General features: G+C 38.3%; 2 protein-coding genes across 9 annotated transcripts in view; one reads left to right on the top strand and one right to left on the bottom strand.

Annotated features, from left to right (window-relative positions):
• The window catches only part of Form3 (FH2 domain-containing protein formin 3), a 30,978-nt gene extending 26,126 nt beyond the window's left edge, over positions 1 to 4,852 (top strand). For 2 of the 3 annotated variants that reach the window (XM_083034408.1, XM_083034407.1), the window contains exons 18-25: positions 231 to 369; positions 585 to 719; positions 822 to 972; positions 1,075 to 1,409; positions 1,549 to 1,700; positions 1,855 to 2,212; positions 2,359 to 3,908; positions 4,023 to 4,852. In XM_083034408.1, coding sequence (XP_082890534.1) covers positions 231 to 369; positions 585 to 719; positions 822 to 972; positions 1,075 to 1,409; positions 1,549 to 1,700; positions 1,855 to 2,212; positions 2,359 to 3,908; positions 4,023 to 4,280 — 3,078 coding nt within the window. In that variant the 3' untranslated portion in view covers positions 4,281 to 4,852. The remainder of the gene's footprint in view (positions 1 to 230; positions 370 to 584; positions 720 to 821; positions 973 to 1,074; positions 1,410 to 1,548; positions 1,701 to 1,854; positions 2,213 to 2,358; positions 3,909 to 4,022) is intronic. The other variant, XM_083034409.1, reaches the window with a different exon arrangement.
• A 1,343-nt stretch (positions 4,853 to 6,195) lies between these two features.
• Shd (cytochrome P450 family 24 subfamily A member shade) overlaps positions 6,196 to 18,229 on the bottom strand; it is a 31,007-nt gene continuing 18,973 nt past the window's right edge. For 5 of the 6 annotated variants that reach the window (XM_083034410.1, XM_083034414.1, XM_083034416.1 and 2 more), the window contains 10 exons: positions 10,846 to 10,969; positions 10,279 to 10,416; positions 9,243 to 9,441; positions 8,527 to 8,714; positions 8,083 to 8,281; positions 7,649 to 7,811; positions 7,169 to 7,335; positions 6,997 to 7,075; positions 6,730 to 6,930; positions 6,196 to 6,579 (listed from right to left, as the gene is read on the bottom strand). In XM_083034410.1, the coding sequence (XP_082890536.1) occupies positions 6,454 to 6,579; positions 6,730 to 6,930; positions 6,997 to 7,075; positions 7,169 to 7,335; positions 7,649 to 7,811; positions 8,083 to 8,281; positions 8,527 to 8,714; positions 9,243 to 9,441; positions 10,279 to 10,416; positions 10,846 to 10,969 (1,584 nt within the window). In that variant the 3' untranslated portion in view covers positions 6,196 to 6,453. Of the gene's footprint in view, positions 6,580 to 6,729; positions 6,931 to 6,996; positions 7,076 to 7,168; positions 7,336 to 7,648; positions 7,812 to 8,082; positions 8,282 to 8,526; positions 8,715 to 9,242; positions 9,442 to 10,278; positions 10,417 to 10,845; positions 10,970 to 12,633; positions 12,724 to 18,229 lie in introns of those variants that run through there. The other variant, XM_083034411.1, reaches the window with a different exon arrangement.

Raw genomic sequence — 18,229 nt, forward strand, 5'->3', positions numbered from 1 at the left:
AACATCTCGTTGTAACCGGTGTAAATTTAAATACGAATAGACGCTTCGGACAAAAGTAAAAAATTAGTTTCGTATAATTTTACATATTATAATTATATAGAATTAATCGACAAAAACATTATTGTAATCAAGTATCTCTATAAAATTCATAAATTATTAGTCTGCTCTAAATACACATATGTCCTTTAATTTTGTATACGATCAGAATAAAAGATCTTCGACGTTTGCAGGTGAGAAGATTGCAGAATAGCGGCGTCACGTCAGACGAGGACGTCTCCATCGTCGGATCGCCCAGCATCCGACGTCGTTTAGGATCGTGTTCGGGCGGTCCTGATCAACAGTCTACCAAAGAGGACACGTACTCGCCAGGTATCATATGCGCGTGTTAAAAGAAGCTATTAAAGAGTTCATTCTTTGCCGAACAAGACGATGCATTATTAGTTTGATCGAGTTTTCAGGAATAAAAATTCCGACTCGCGTGTTCTCTTCATGTTCTTTACAATTCACACGTTTCATAATCAGCCGGAATATGTATAATTGAAGTATATATTCCACGAGGTATAATTATTTCTTCCATTTGACAGATATCACGCCGAATGGCACGCTTCGTCGGCGCAGAAGCAGAATACCCTGTGAGGATGACGACGGGAATCTAATGGATTTCTTGCGAACATCCGGACAGGACAATACGCGGGAGAGAAAATCGTGGGGAAGTTTAGGTATCTAATTTGCGCTAGTTGACATAGATGAATTTAATTAATTAATTTTTAATTAAATTTAATTAGATTATTATTTTTTTTAAATCTATATTTTTTCCGAAGATCGATCGTGGGCGCGAAGAGCTCGCGGACAGTCGCGTAGAGGGGACCTCTTGAACGCCGATTTTTCGGGAGATCGGGAACGACCGAGCTCGCCGTCCCCCCTCGCGGAGAGCAAGCCGTTCCTGCAGGAAGAGGAAGCGAAGCCGACCGGGTGGGTGATGGATTTTTACCTGAAAAGCGATTTTGCTGTTATTTTCATGACTTGAAAAAAGTAACAAGAGTTTAATTCATTTATTTATATATCATCAATCAGGAAAGCCTGGCGGCAAAAGATCGAGGCGTGGCTATCGGAGAACGAGAAGGAGGATCGCGTGGGCGAGCAGCTTCAGAAAAGAGCGAAGCAACTGCACCAGGCGAACCGACGGTCCTTCGAAGACTCGGGTGAGTGTCTGGAGACCTCGCTTTACGTAAATATTAAACTTGGATCTAAATGCGAAATACCTTCCGACTCCACAGAAAGCGAAGGCAAAGGCGCGATGAACCCTTCGACGGAGGATCGATCCGTGCACGAAGAATTCTCTGAGGTTTACGACTGGCGACCGTCCGTCGAAAAAACGGACGTGATGCGCACGATGGAGGCCATTGAAGGTGAACATTTCCGTGAATTATGTCCAAAGAATGTTCTCTCGTTGCGTATACTGTCGAAAGAATTAAATTCATTTGCAATTTTATTGTCGTATTATTTTATACGCTCAACAAGCTTACCAAGCGCATATTTCCGTTTCAGAAGCTCAACCGCTCTCGTCGCAGGACAAGTCTCCTTGGCGAAAGTCGAGCTTGAACGTACCAAATAGTATGGAAGAGACTGATCCGCGTTATTCCCGTAGATTTAGATCGAGACACAGCACGGAGAACGCTCTCGTCCCGAGCACACTGCAGGTAAATGCAATTCTTTGAGAAAGAGAGAGATACACTCTTAATTTAATAATAAATAGATATAATAGTTATCTAAGTAAAATCTTTGGCACAAGAAAAATGTTTAGCAACGTTATAAAGTTTTAAAAGATTGAATTCAATACGATATGTTTATCAGGCGATCAGAGAAGAGGACAGGAAGAAGAACAAGCTCAGCGACACTGTAAATACAGACACTCAGGATGAACTGACGATCTATCTCCGGCAACCTTATACCGGATCGCAAGCGCCTGCAACCCGGCGATTCTCGAAGCTCGGCAAGAAAACCACGGACGAGGAGAGAATCAGCGATAAGATCGAGATTGATTCGGACAACATCGAGACGCCGCCGGCGACAAGACGGCTGTTTAGTCCTCCGAAGGAGGTGAAACCCGTGGAGAAGGAGCCCTGCAAAAGAGAACGTTGCAACGGCTCCTTCCAGAGTCGAGAAATAAAGACTGCGATCCTGAAACCCATCACCTCGGATCTCGGTACCGGTAAGCTAAAAGAGAAAGAGGGATATCTATTATCTATATAATAATACAATATTATATATATTATATTACAATATATATTAATATATTATTAAAATAATATTATATTAATAGAATCAGAGGATAATCGTGCTCACAATTTTGTTCAGGCAACTTTGACAGGTATTCGGCGACGCGTCGTACCCGTAGATACAAGAAGACCCAGGATTCGGCGGGTGACAAGGACACGTCGAGTCCCGAGTTGGTCTGCGACGAGAAGCCGGCGGTGCAGCGGCCCAGCACCCTCGCTTTGGCCAACGAAAGTACTCGCGAGGATGAGGATGACATGCTGCGTATCTGGCAGGACAAGCTAAAGCGGCGCGACGTCGTTGCCTCGTCGTCGTCGCGCGACATTGACGCCGCGCTGGCGGAGATCGCGCGCTCCGGCGAGGATCTGCAACGTCTCTCGACGACGACGACGGAGACGCCGGCTACGGTGACTACGACGAGCCACAGAACCTCGAGGCTGCCGATCAGTCAGCCTCCACCGCCAGTGGTGGCGGTGACCAACACGGTGTTGAGCCCGGTGATGCAAGAGTCGCGACCTCGCGAGCCCGTCGCGGTGCTTGCGGAGCGAGCGGTGACGAGTCGCGAGCGTCATCGGAGTATGATCGATCCGAGCCAGGTGAAGGAGGCGGTTCGCTTGACCAGCAATCCACCCAGCCAGGTGAACCGGGAGCAGGAGATGTCGAGCAGGAGCAGCTTCCGAAGCGAGAACTCGCTGCACGAGCGAGACGACGCGTCCAGAATCACGGAAGACGAGCAGCGCACAGGAGACCCGAGGAGCGTCGAAGGAAACCTGGAGAAGGACGTTCGATCGAAGATGGAGAACTCTATGTTCCGCAGCAGATTCATCCCCGACATAAGCGTGACCTCGTCGCCGCCGCCTTCGTCCGGCAAGGTCACCCGAGATCAGGAGCTGAATGACGAAGGCTTCGAGGAGACGCAGAGCCTCGTTTCGGAAACTCTGAGTCAGGAGACGTCCTCGGGCAATTACGAGACGGATACGCACGACTCGACGAGGTGTTCGCCGGCGGAGCTGAGCTACAGTGGGGACCAGCATCGACGAAGCATCACGAAGACGATAGTAGACGACGACGACTTGAATAGCCGCGGCAATCGAAGATCCTTGTCCGTCGACAAGTTAACGAAACCGGGCTCGGGCAAGGTTTTCGGCAAGAAGGAGACCGCGAGAAGCGCGTCGGAAAAATCGAGCTTTCTACCGACACGCGCCGCGAGCGCGAAACGTGAATCCGCGCTAAGAAAGACCGAGAAGACCCTGAAGAAGACTTCGAACGTTGGCCAATCGTTGCCGGGTAATCCAGGAGCTCCGTTGAGGAACGAGGTGCAACGTTCCGGTTCCAGGAGCAGCCTGCGCAGCTCGCGGAGCTCCCTGAACAGCGCTACGTCCGTGAATACGGTACGTAATCTGGGCGCGAATCACGCTCATCTGCGTGGCTACACCTCGGCCATCCGCGCGCTCACCAACGACCTCAGGAAGAGCAGCCCGTCGAGCAGCCCGCTGCCGCCGAAGAACGTCGTCGACAAGAGACGCCTGAGTCCTCGTCAGGTGAGCGTCAGCAGGATACCCGCCAGCAGGAGCAGCAGCAGCGGCAGCAGCATCGGACCGACAGCTAGAAGTCTTCGAAATGCCCCAGAGGTTGGTACCCGAATTCCAGTTTCGATAATTTCTAGAAAAAGTTTTTGAAAAAATATATCTAGATGATAAAATTTTTGATCGAGCAAGTTTTTAAATTTCATTGAAATTATACAGATAGCGTCTGACATACCAAAGGTCACGAGGAGTCGACCCATCACCTCGCGCAGCAGCAGCAGCGGGAGCAGCATCGGTCAGCAGTCGATCGTAGGAAATCGATCAGCGACGGGTGACAAGATGTCTAGTACGAGGAGTAGATTGATCCAGCCGCGAGCTGGGTCGAAAAGTCACAGCTTTATGCGGCCTACAGCTGCCAGCGTTAACAAGGGTTCCATACAGAACCTTCCGAAGAGTATCAAGGCTATGGTCAAATAAAGTGTCCTAAAACAGACCGTACTTGTAACGTTGCCTAGAGAATTTAGAAAGTCTATTCGTTTAACAATTATAATTAGAAAAGTAACAAATCGAGCAGCGTTATGTAAAATCAGCGAGTGACAGCTGAACAGCTGATCGACGGTATCAGATACAGAGCTCGCAGAGCTTATTTTGCGTAATAAAAATTATTATTATTATTATTCTCGCTTATATATTACATCGTCTCACAGTGTTAAGCCAAAATAAGTAAGATTATTCTAGTTTACTACGCCACTACCAAACAATGCAAAAATTTCTCGATTTAAGAGAAAGATAATCAAATTTATCTTCAGCTTTATCACGCGCGACCAAGGAAACTTTAAGGAACGCCCCGAACTTTATGTTTGACGCCAAATTGCGGGAGTTTTCCTTCTAGTTTTTCTTTAGAATATATTTATAAAATTACATGTAACATATATTCGCGACTAATATAATACGTACGAAATATTGTAATTCTTTCTTACCGCGTTAACACAAAGATAAATATATTATATTGTAGAATATGTCCGATACAATAAATTAACAGACATTTACATTGATGGTATATATTATATATATAATACAATTCGAAATTTGATCGAAGGAATAGACACGCGCAACGTTATATTTTAAATATAAATTTACAATTAACTATACATACTTTAATGCGAGAAAGTATTTTTTAAAAAAACGAGATTTGCCGAATAAGATTTGCAAACATTTAATTTTCATATATATTTCACAATTTTATATATATATTTTTTTTACGCATTATATTTTTAACAAGAAATATCTACATATTTTATGTACAAGTGTATAAATCAACGATCATTTTCATCAACGATCCATTTTCAAATTGCATGAAAAAACTGCGCGAAAAAACTAGAGACAGAGATGTTTAATGAGATCGCTCTCTAATAAAGTATTATATAATTCGGCACCGACGCTTTTTAAAAAGCGTAAATAATTCGAAAAAAAAAATGAATTTTTTTTCGATAGTCAACGGATTACGTTGCGTATAAATCTTTCGTACGGTAACGTAAATATAACATTCAGCCACAGCTAGTCAATCGGTGCGCACATTCGATAGGCAACACATCGGGATCGTCTTACTTTCACTGTAAACGGAAAATATATACGCGCGCGCAGCTTAAAGAGAAAAATAAATAACTATATAAATTATATAATTAAATCTGCCGCTTTCTCTACGTCGTTGACAAGATATAATTCCGTAAAGGGGCGTGTAATTTATCTTATGATTATACGATGCGGGATAACTCGGTCACCCCAATTATTAAGATCTCGACACAGTTGTACGAAATGACTCTGGCAAGCTTTGACAAAGAAAATTCAAATAAATATCACGTTATATTAAATAAATGAACATTACATATAATATATATATATATATAATTATATTCTATATATATAAATATATATATATATATATATATATATAATTTTTTGTGTAACAAATACGAGATCAACATTTTTTGCATGCGTTTGTATATATACTATATGTACATTGACTATTTTATTAATTATTATTATTATAGTTATCGTGGATAAAACTAAATGGGGTGACTAAGAAACCCGCGAGCATATTTGCATTCGCATTGCCGCCTTCTCCACCCCATCTTTTTTTTTTTAATTAATTAATTATTTTATTACGAGTGCGAAGTAACACTTTTGCCCGACATGGCAAGAGAGTTTTGACATAAATTTCATTTTATAGCATATTATAAGAAAGAAAAAAGTGACACACGATAATACGGGGCATTGCAAGCAATATGCGTCAATGTCTTAAAAGGTAAGAGGATCCCGATTGTTTACGCTTCCCTTACAACTAGATATAAATATTACAACATTAAGTAACGACAAATACCCTCCCCCCCCCTCCCTCGATGGACGAACGGAGTTCCTTTTCAACGAATTAAAAAGAATCTTACAGATAATACACAAACGCTAAAATCTAACGCTCGGAAATCAATCGATGAAAAAAACGAGGAGCGCCGACCCGGAAGTCGTCGGAGCGAAGCACGTGCGAAGCCCCGCTCGACGCAATATAATCGAACATCGAACCTATCCATTCGTTCATTCAATTAACATTCATTGTTCGATAAACGTTCGTCGACGAAAACGCGAGTAAGATTGTTCAGGTCATCTCGGCCCTCGATATACGATCCCGGAATCCGAGGGATACGGGACTCTGCGGCGCCAGGATAAACTCAAACTGCAAGTCGAGCTCTTCCTCGACGACGATCTCGAATTCACGAACGATCTGAATGAAAATCAATTAACCAACAAGGGCACAATCTCTCTCTTTCGTGTAACTTACATATATATATATACATAAATTAGTCCCAATACTTGTTATATATATTTATATAAAAATTTGCCTAGATTCTTTTCTTTGTATACTTTGCCGCACCTTTGCCAGAATAAGCTGCAGCGCGTAATCCACGAAACGTTTTCCCGGACATATTCTTCTGCCGGCGCCGAAGGGAGCCACCAGTAGAGGCGAGTGTGGATTCATATTAGGTTTCAACCATCTCTCCGGCAGGCACTGGGACGCGTCTTTGAAATTGTCGTCGTTCAATCCTGCTATCCACGTGTGCAACAACACCACTGTCTGAAATTCGACGAAAATGAATTGTACCCTCCCAGAAATTCGTATACAGATAATGTTGAAACTTACTCCGGGATCGAGGCGATACTCTTCCAGTTCTATAGGCTCGTCCAGTATACGGGCTATGCAGGGTGTCGTGGGCACAATTCTGGAACGTATATAAGTCATATTTAGAGGGATTTTTCTTATAAAATTCTTTTAAACAATTTTATTAAATTATTATTAATTACTATGAGACTACCTGAAGGATTCATTGATGCAGGCGCGTAAATACTTGGCCCCTCGGAGATTGCCCTCCGTGATATCGCAACCGGGAGGCGCCAGGTACTGCGCCTCCTTGTAAAGGGTTTCCTGCACTTCGGGATTACGGCCGATCAAATTGAAAAGGAACACCAGCGTGTTGCCTAGCTGCAAACGTCCAACGACTGTGTCTTTAACCCTGTAGTAGTAATCGCGATTGACAATCCGAAATGATATAGTCAACAATAAAAAAAAAAGAAGACAATGTAGAAAGACGGAAGATCGGACAAAAAATTAGTTAGAAAGTCGTCTTACGAAAGAGAGATCACAACTTTTTCAGAAATAAATTATTATAAATTAAATATATAAAATTAATTTTTTTTCTATATAGTCTCACAAATTATATAATACTAGAAGTAGCTTAAATCTAACAAACCCGTGCCAGTCAACTATTATAATTAGTACAACGTGGTTTTCTCACTGTGTGTATCCCTGCCGCTATGAAATCCACTATGGCGGCCTTCTTATCTCTCATGTCGAGATCTTTCTGCCGTAAAATAGACAGGAATACAGCCTCGACGGATTCGTCTTTAGCGTCGTTTTGTTTCTCCAACACAGTCGCTTCCACGAGCTCCGAGATAATACTAAGAAAAAAAAAAAAAAAAAGAGACAATAAGTAGTAGCGAATTATTAATTTTAAACGTATTTCGTATTTTATTTTATTTTAAATTCTCTTCATTCTAGTTAAATCTCTTTATGGATTTTAATAAAATTGTAGTTGAAGCAATTTAAAATAAATTTATAAAAATAATTAAATTCTTTAAAATTTTCTCTCGGCGATTCAACTGTGCGAGAGAATCGGCGATTTAGCGTAGCACAGATGATGATAAGCAATTACAAGTACACGTGACGTACTTGTATATAGTGTCCTCGCTCTCTATTAGCTGCTTATACGCGGATGTCGGTAGCAGCTTCCAAAGCGGCAGGCCGTAAAAGGCGTCGCGCGAGGCCATGAAGTGAATCCTGACCGCTTCCGCTAATCTCGTTGTGAGCGTACTGCTGGAATCTGATTCTAGGAAGCCTAGGTGACGTCCCAAGATCAGCGTACACGTACCTGCGGAACGAGATAACGCGTTATCAGCGACAGGATTTAATAAAAGCGAACAAGGCGCGCTTTATCCTCTCTCTTTCTCTATAAAAAGAAAGGAAAAATACATTTTCTTGCAGGTCCGAAACTGCGTTATTCTAATCTTGAAGAAGACGTAGCGTGGTTTGAATAAAATCAATAAAATCGTTCGAGAGAGATGAAGAAATCGTCAACGATTCCCATATATACGAGAAAGCATGTCGATGACTTACTCTCGAGTCCCATTCTGTAAGCGAGTTCCTCGAAGCCTTTCACGGTAAAATCCGCTCTTCGTTTGCGGATTAGGTCGATGAATCCGTCGGTGACTATGTTGAGTGCCGGGAAGAAACCGCGTACGGTATTAGCTCCGGTGAGTTCTGGAGTTAAGGCGGCGCGAAGCTTTTGCCACGTAGCTCCTTGCCTATTAAGAATAATAATCATTGATTATTCGCGATTGTTCTATAAAAAGCCCTAAGCGATTCGAGGAACCAATATCTGTCATATAGGTATTAGATCATCATTGATTCTCTCGCGAATTAATTAATTAAATCAGATTGAGAGCATTAAATAAATTTATATCAATTTCTTTTCGTTATATCTATTATTTATTTCCTAAAAATATAGAATTCTTATAAATAAATAATTCTAATAAATAATAAAAGTAAAAAATAAATAAATAAAATAATTCTAATAAGTAATCAAAATAAATCAATAAATAATTAAAATAAATATAAATTTAAAAAATGACGTAAATAGAGTGATTCGCAATTTTTTAAATTAAATTTTTTTTATAATGAAAAGACGAACTAAATTTACTGGTTCGTTCCAGGCGATCATCTGGTATAACGTATACGTAAGTTCGGGATATATGCGAACCGAAAAGTTGCACGAGGCGACCTTAAACTTGACCTCGATACCGCGTAATCGGAGAGCGGCAGGCTATACTCACTCATTGACCAGACCAAGGTTGGTGTAACGATCGGTCCGAGAACGCCGGTAGTGGGATATGACCTCCTGCGGAGGACGAAGCGGGTATCGCGAGCCCCGCTTGAGGATAGCCTCGATGTCGTGACGGGCGAACACAGACACCACGAAGCAGTTTCCCAGCGCCTCCTCTTTGCACAACGACCCGAATCGCCGATTCAGATCTACTCTTGAATCACGGGATAACGAGCTATATTAAAATACCACATATCGACGAGAGAGAAAAAAAAGGAGCGTGTCTCTCTCGTAAACGGAGTAATTTTTTACTCCGGATTTCAAAAAGGAAGAGATCCTGTTTTAATTGAATCATCTTGGTACCTTGTCTTCAGTCGAGTTTAGACAAGGACTAGGTCAAGCGATTATAATTTTTCGACATTTTTTTTTTTTTTTTTTTTTTAATAAGTACGTATCGAGACATTTTATGGGAACGAATATAAAGTGGACGAAGGAAAATATGTTATTGATTCGAGAGAATCAACCAGGAATTATCAGCGTTGCGCAATTTTGATAATGCATAATTTATTCGTCAATTAAATTCGATGCATTTCTGCATAAATAATTTTCTCGCGAATCCAATTATATATATATCGTAACGTGACATAAGCAACTTTCGACGTGACGTAAATATAGGATTCTTCTTGTCATTCGGTTTGTCCCCTTCTTTTCCTCTTTCGCCCGCGATTACAGCGAACTCACCGCGATAAGATTGACAGAGTATCATTGACCCTGACCCTCTGAAAAGATCGACACACGTTTTACCCGCCATCCCGATTTAGAATCGCGCGACCTTTTGTAAAGGGGAAGACCCCCCGCATATATAACGCGATTAATCGAAATTGTTAATTTGGAGTCGAACACATTAGCACATAATGAATCCCTTCGTTCCCCTCCTTTTTTCTCTCTCTCTCTCGCAACCTTGAGATATCATTAGCACCAAAGTCGCGGTCAAAGAAAGAGTCTAACGCTGTCTTGAATAAAAGAGCAAAGGCCAAACTCCTTACCTATATACGCCTCGTGGATCTTGTTCAGGCTGTAGTAGCCAAAGCGCGAATATATCCACCTGGTCCCAAGAATCGGCAGAGCGAATGGACCCGGGACATCACGTGCGGTCTTGAATTTCCTGCCATTGTCGCCCGCGTCTGCGAAAAGAATTTTCATCAGGTTTTTCAAGCACCGATCGAGAGGAATTTCGGAGCAATTGCGTTCGAGAGAAAAAACAAGTTAATTATAAAAAAATAATCTTGCTTCTCCTTATCATCTGTCACTCGAATTTCTCTCGCTCTCGAAGAAGCCTCATAGAGAGAGGAGTCGTGGATGTGTAACATCGTGACATTGTTGCGCTCTACATCGTTGTACATTGAATTCGTTATCAATTGGGAAATGCGTGATTTCTTAAACTCGAGCCTGGAGCGTTCGTAAATAACATTCGATAACGATAAAAATGATTATAGGGGAGGAAAGGAAGATGGAGGATGGACGGTGCCATTGACCGATATCGCGAGACCAAGTGATACCGAGAAGAGCTCTGGGAAAGAGAGAGATTCTCTCTCGGAGGATTCTCAACTCACCGACGTTCGCCTTGTAGTTTCTGGTCCAGAAGGACCACCAGGATGGTCTGTATCCGGTAGCCAGTACCAGGATCGCGAGCAGCGCCGCCGCAGCTCCGGACAGCAGCATCCTCCAGTCGAATCCCTGCACCGAGAGGGAGGAGGATTAAAAAAGGGGCCTTTCTGCGTCTCTCTCTCTCTCTCTTCTGGGAGACGTTCGCGGCAACAATTTCGCGCACCGCGAGCACGCGGAGTATAATAGGTTCTCTCTTATCTTAACACTTAGCGCGCGCGCTCGTCTCCTCTCTCGTCGACTTCGAGAGATATAGTATACTACAACCGACTCCCGTATCACCGGGAGTGCGTAAACTCCGCTCTCTCCCCTCAAACGCGCGTTTTGAGTCATTATTTCAACACCGACTTTGACGCCGACTGACTTGCACCGTTGAAAAATTTAACAAATACCCACACAGAGAGAATTTTCTCTTAGCATTTACCCTGAAAATCATAGTAATCGTGTGGGACAATATGGTGTGAAACTACTAAACTGCATAGTAAAATTAATCAAACATATTTTATATTTTATTGTAATAGATATTATTTTTATTGTGATAAATATTAGTCAGACAAATTCTCATAAATTGTCCCACGATTGCCATGATTTTCAGGGTAAATACTATGAGAAAATTCTCTCCGTGCATATATGTCCCAAACGGTCCACAGAAATTTTTGTGTTAATTTAACATAATATGGATAATATGTAAATGGTGATACGAATACTGTTATTAATTTTAATATGAAATAAATGCAAACTTCAAGTAAACTTAAAATAAATTTTGTATAAAATTAACATAGGTTTAATGTAAAAATCAACTTAGAAATATGTTAATTTTACATTTTATCATCCTCATTTATATTTTAAAATAAAATCAACATTTTCTTTCTGTAAATTTTTTAACAGATAAATCTTGTCGTTTTAATAATTTAACATTTGAGTTCGATTAACATAACAGCAATATGTTAAATTAACACAATCTTTAACAAGAAAACACAAATTTTCCAACTGTGTACGGAACAAAAAATATTAGCCATCATAGCTGAATTTTAACTGTCCCTATATTAACACCTAAAATTTAGTTACCATGCATAAATTTTAGCTAAATTTTAATTGAAATTTAATTACTATGTCTATATTTTAACTCTATAATTTTATTTTAATAACTTATAATTAACGGAAAATTCTCTGATAATTATAGCTTAAAAATATTAGCTACCATAGTTAAAATTTAAGCATGGTAACTAAATTTCAGGCGTAATGTAATATATAGAGACAGCTAAAATTTAGCTATGGTGGTCAATATTTTTTTCCGTGCTCGTTTCTCTGATTAAAAACGTCTTTAAGAAAGCTTCTTATTAATTAGTGTCTTAAAATCATCAACAAAATATTCCATCGTGTATAAATATTCCTCATAAAAAGTAACATTCTCTAAGTAAGGACAAACAGGCTAATTAAATAAATAAATAAATAGTACACGAATTATTTTTGATCAATTTAATCAATTTTGTTTGATCAAATCGATTAATATTTGCTGAAGATGGTCCACAAAACTAGGACCGAAGTATTCGAAATAAATAACTAACATATAATATAAAAAATAGTTTATCCTCACTTAGTTAGATGTTGAATATCGGAGCTTTTCACTTCCAATTTAATATTTAATCCTTGAATTTTCATTAAAATACTTTCAAAATGCTAAAAGCTACCTTTCGTGGAGATTTTTCAATACAATTCTTAGACACTTTCTATACCTTTTTGACAAGGGGATGCTCCGCGGTATCCAATGAAATAAAGCAACAGGTCTCGCCTTCGTGGACGCACATTTAAGGCGAGAGAGAGCTAGACTTTGCGCTTAACTCAATTGTAATTAGCGAGGACGCATTTTTCGCGACTGCGATAAGGCATCATTTGCGCCGCGATTTGACATTAAAACGCGTGTGAAAAGAGCAATAAACGTGTTTTTTTGTCGGCGAAAATTCTCATACCGAGGAAGAAAGGAAGAGGGAGGGAGAGAGAGAGAGAGAGAGAGAGAGAGAGAGAGAGAGAGAACGCTGGATGAAAAAATGTGGATAACAACGGCTCTGTTTATGGATCTTCTCGTGACTGACTGAGTGCCCCAGTGTTATTTGCGGACCGCGCGATTCCTTTATTTGCAATTCCCCGATAAGGTTCCCGGTGTTGCCCCGATGATCCCGCGCTCTCTAGCTCTCCATCTCTCTCTTCTCCCACGCGCGCGTGCATTATTATGCTCTGACGTATCTCGCGAAGCTCTGTTATATCGGGATCGGGAAGAAAATAGCGTAAACGAGAGAGAGATATCGACGATATAGTACGACGTGTATAATTGCTCGGTTGATGTATCGAACGTGCGGGGTGAAGGATCCGTGCATACACTTGATACTGATTCAGCGCTAATGTATATCCAACGCGCGCAAAGTCAATGCATACATTAGCGCGAAAAACAATGTCAGCGTCATGTTCCGCTGACTTGGAAGCGGGAGAGAAACCATCTTGCGGATTCCTCGAAGCGAACTTGAATCCTTCCGCAGAGAGGTTCCCTTAGGCGAGATTCGTTAACGAAAAATCGCACGCTCCTTGATTTTTCACACGGCAAACGTTTTCGCATTTGTATCGATTTATCGCGCATTTCTCGTCATACTTTTATATAATTTTATTTTCTCATTTATTCTCATTTTCCATTTAATTTTTTATTTTATTTTCATTATTTTATTCTATATTTTTTTTTCCATATTTTAAACCAGGGTTTGACTAAGTGGGACCAACCCAATAAAACCCGGTGGGTTTTATTGGGTTAAACCCACTTTAAAAAACTTACTTAAAAACCCATTTATAAAACCCATCCAAAAATGCTAAAAATTTAATAATATTATAAATGAAGTCTATACAATGTATAGACTATAGACTATAGACTATGTATTATATACGTCTATTACATTAATAAATAAAAAAAATTAAATAAAAATTAATTTATAATAAGGAATTGTGCCAATTAAATAGCCAATTTTCTTAATCATTAGCGAATTATAAAAAATAAAATTAAAAAAATTTAAAAACCCAACAAAATCCCAAAAAACCCAATAAATCCCCAAAAACCCGGTTTAAAAAAAAAAACTCACTGGGCTGGGCTTTTTAAAAAAAACCCGGGTTTTTTCAAACCCTGTTTTAAACCCAAAAAGTGATTGAAATAATTGTTACTTTCGAAAAACAACAAAATTCAGATCAAATCTATATCACTGAGTGAATTTTCTCTTAGAATTTACCCTGAAAATCATGGTAATCGTATGGAAAAAATTTTATGAGAATTTCTCTGATTAATATTTATCACAATAAAAATAATAATATCTATCACAATAAAATATAAAACATGTTTGATTAATTTTACTAAACTGCATAGTAAAATTAATCAGAGAAATTCTCATAAAATTCTTTCCATACCATATCGTCCCACGATTACCATGATTTTCAGAGTAAATTCTAAGAAAAAATTCTCCTTCTGTGTATAAAAAAGAATATTTTTTTAATTATTTTAAAAAATTGGCGATCTTTTTTTCGTCGGAAAGAGAAATGAAAGAGAAAGAGAGATAAGCAAGCGAACGTTTCGCATTCTGCGAACGCTTCTTATAGCGGTTTCCGAGCTTACTTGACCGGCTACATTGTTTGCTCTCATTAATGACTTTAATTAAGCGCACCGCTACACAAGTACCGTCTCTCACCCCTGTATCTCGGAGCTCACCTGTCGGGAATCTTCAGAGACGGTATCTATCTACCGAGGAACGTAGGTGCAGCGAAGTTGCATTCTTCTCCAATAATGCGACTTCAATCTTATTCCTTTCTCTCTTTTTCTTCTTCGTTAAAAATAAATTTTTCCTCACATTCGCCTATTTTTATCTTCGTACGGAGACGAACGGAGATCTCCGCAAAAAAAATTCACGCAAAGAAAAACGAAGAATTCCTTAAACGTCCATTAATAGACGAAATGTGACATTCCTGTGTCCTTTTCTTTTTTCAATTCACCTATTTTTTTCGCGTCCGGTCTGCGAACCTGTTCTGTAAATGGGCTATTCTTAGCTCGACCGATTAGCGTCAACGATTTTTCCGATCGGAGCTTTGATCGAATCTCTAATAAAGGTCTAATAAAGAATCGCGGAGCTCTAAACATGTCGCTTTACATATCTCGCGGAACCAGTCCCACGCTAAAAGAAAGAAAAAGTGCTCCGTGTGCGGCTATCGAAAGCTCTTTTTTCTCTCTTTCCCTTTCTATATCTCTCCTGTGTAATTTCTTTTTTTTTTCACCCTGCAACGCATGCATTTTTTCGTTAAAAAAATCCCAGATGTATTTATTACAGTAATAAAGAAATACAATTTTTTTCGATCATATTTGCAGAAATATATAAGACTATCCTTAACTATAAATGAATTAATTTCAGAGAAAAAGTTAAAATACCAATGTAATTTTTTATATAATTAATTTAATTCAATTTAATTTTTGTCATTTAAAAAATTCTAGTTATCTAATAAGAATGTAAAATAAATATATACAGTTTGTATTTATAAATGTGCACGAGATTGAATATAACGCAATTGTTGTTCCTTCTAGATTGGGCAAATTTCGCACTCAAGCTACGCGACGTCGTAGATGATAAGGAACGCGGGTAATTGTGCGCGAAGGCTTTGGAATGTCGCGGAGTGTCGCCGCCGACCAGTAAATAAAGGATTATTAAAGCTACAGGAGCAATTGAGAAAGCGCGAGAGTGAAAGAAGACGCGGAGGGACGAGAAAAATAATCGGACCGATTACCACGCGGCCCCGCTCCATTGTTATCTCTCTTTTTTCTCTCTTTCTTTTTTTTCTTTTATCAGAACGAACTTGCTTGTCATACGCGAGATCATACATACGATATAAAGCTTTTTTTTCTCTTTTTCTTTCTTTACTTCTTCTATGTAATTTCTTTTTTTTTTCACACTGCGATAAAACGCATATATTTTGTTAAATTTTAGATATATTTATTAAAGTAATGAGGAAATAAAATTATATATAATTTTATTATTTAGAATTTTATTTTTTCATTAATTTTATTTCTTATTTTTTTTTTTTTAACGAAATATATATGCGATTAGCCGCAGTGTGAAAAAATTGCAGATATATTTATTAAAGTAATGAGGAAATAAAATTATATATAATTTTATTATTTAGAATTTTATTTTTTCATTAATTTTATTTCTCATTTTTTTTAACGAAATATATATGCGCTAACTTTTAGCTAAATATAGATCGCCGCAGTGTGAAAAAATTGCAGATATATTTATTAAAGTAATGAAGAAAAATTAATTAAAATTATTCACAAAAATTAATAAAAAAATAAAATTACACTGTCATATAAATCTCTCGTAATTTATCTCACGCGAAATATCGCCTCCCCGATTGACAAGAAAAATGTCAAAGTGTGTCAGAGTTACAATGTAGAAAAATATAATTGTAAACGCGATATAATTTACTATAATCGAGATTTCTGGAATGCAGGTCAGATCGCGCTATAAAAAATGATACGATTTGTCGGATCGATCTTAAATCTCGAAGGTAGTTTTATCAATTAGCTATTACAAATCATGTATCGTACACGTGTATTGCACGCAGCTCGTATCGCATATGCAACTCGATCTCGTTGCATTTTATCTAGCTGCCTCTAATGAGATTTCCGTTATGCCTGTTAATTAAACGAATGAAAGATGAATAATGCAACGCGTTCCTAGCGATACAGTTATGACTATTATATTATCTAGTTTCGCGAGCACCACCCATCATAAACTTTATTGTCAGACGTTACTCGGCATTTTTTTACTCGCGCGCAGACGGAATTATATATATATATATATATATATATATATATATATATATATATATATATATATGTCTCGAGCTCCGGATCAACAAATGAATTACATACGTTCTCGACTCGCTGCTTAACACATTGCATTTATGTAACGCGCGTGTAATTATCTCCTTTTATTATATCTGCATATTTTATATAACGATCTAGTTTAAAAGACAGGATGGCGATTATCCGCGAAAATGTTCTCTAATTGAATAAAAAAGACGCCGAAAATTATCACGCTGCATATTAAAATTATCATGAGCGATTAAGCTAGAAAATATTATGCATTATAAAATTAATATAAAATATTTTATATACATATTTATTACTTTTTTGGCATCTATTTAAAATTCTACATAAAATTCTAGTTAAAATACTTAAAGAATAAGTTTTTAATATATATTTTAATAAAATTAAATATATTTTATATTTTATTGTGGTAGATATATTTTATTTCGTTGCTCCGAAATACTTAGCTATTTAGCTATTTAGCATTTGCGCATTATCGTTAATATCGCGACGAATAAACTCGGGGAAATGTTGACCGAAAGTGAAAATGACAAGGCCTTCGCGTTCACGGAAGGAATGCAAATTCCAGACACTCGCGACTGAATTATCTCATTAGTTGACCTATATTTGCCGGACACGCGATTTTATTTATGCTTATTTGTTCGATAACGTGGCTTTCCGTACGTTACGTATATATGGTTTTGCACCGCGATATTATCAGAAATAGCTTAATAGGAGTAGCGATCTTTGCGAAATTAGATGCGGAATTTTGGCGAATCGGCGAAAAGTCGTCGATTCATTAGTCGCTCGGTTCATTATTTGCAAAAATTTGTTTTCTATCAATTTCAGAGAGATGTATATCGTTTTTATTATAATATTTATTTTTAATAGTAATGAGGAATAATTATATCGCCGCTTTTTTGGTCCTTCGTTCGATTCGATATTTCAGTTTGTACACAGAGAAAATTTTCTCTTAGAATTTACCCTGAAAATCATGGTGATCGTGGGACAATATGGTATAGAAAGAATTTTAAAAATATGTTTCATTAATTTTACCATACTTTTAGTAAATTTTACTATACTTTTAATAAAATTAATTAAAAATATTTTGTATTTTATTGTGATAGATATTAATCAGAGAAATTCTCATAAAATTCTTTCCATATTGTCCCACAATTACCAGGATTTTCAGGATAAATTCCAAGGAAAATTCTCTCTGTGTACGCAAAGAGAATTTTCTCTTACAATTTATTCTGAAAATCTCAATAAACATATGTAAAATATTTTATACAAATTTTACAATGCATATTTTCAATCTGGCTTAATCGCTCATGATAATTTTAATATGCAACGTGGTAATTTTCGGCTTATTATCAAACATGATAAAATTATTAGTGAATTTTGCGGTAAAATGTAACGAAAAATCTCTGTGAACCTCTCGAATT

This window comes from Prenolepis imparis, unplaced genomic scaffold (genome assembly GCF_030444845.1).
Source record: "Prenolepis imparis isolate NDT839.2.m4 unplaced genomic scaffold, iyPreImpa1.0 SCAF_3, whole genome shotgun sequence".
Classification (NCBI taxonomy): domain Eukaryota; kingdom Metazoa; phylum Arthropoda; class Insecta; order Hymenoptera; family Formicidae; genus Prenolepis; species Prenolepis imparis.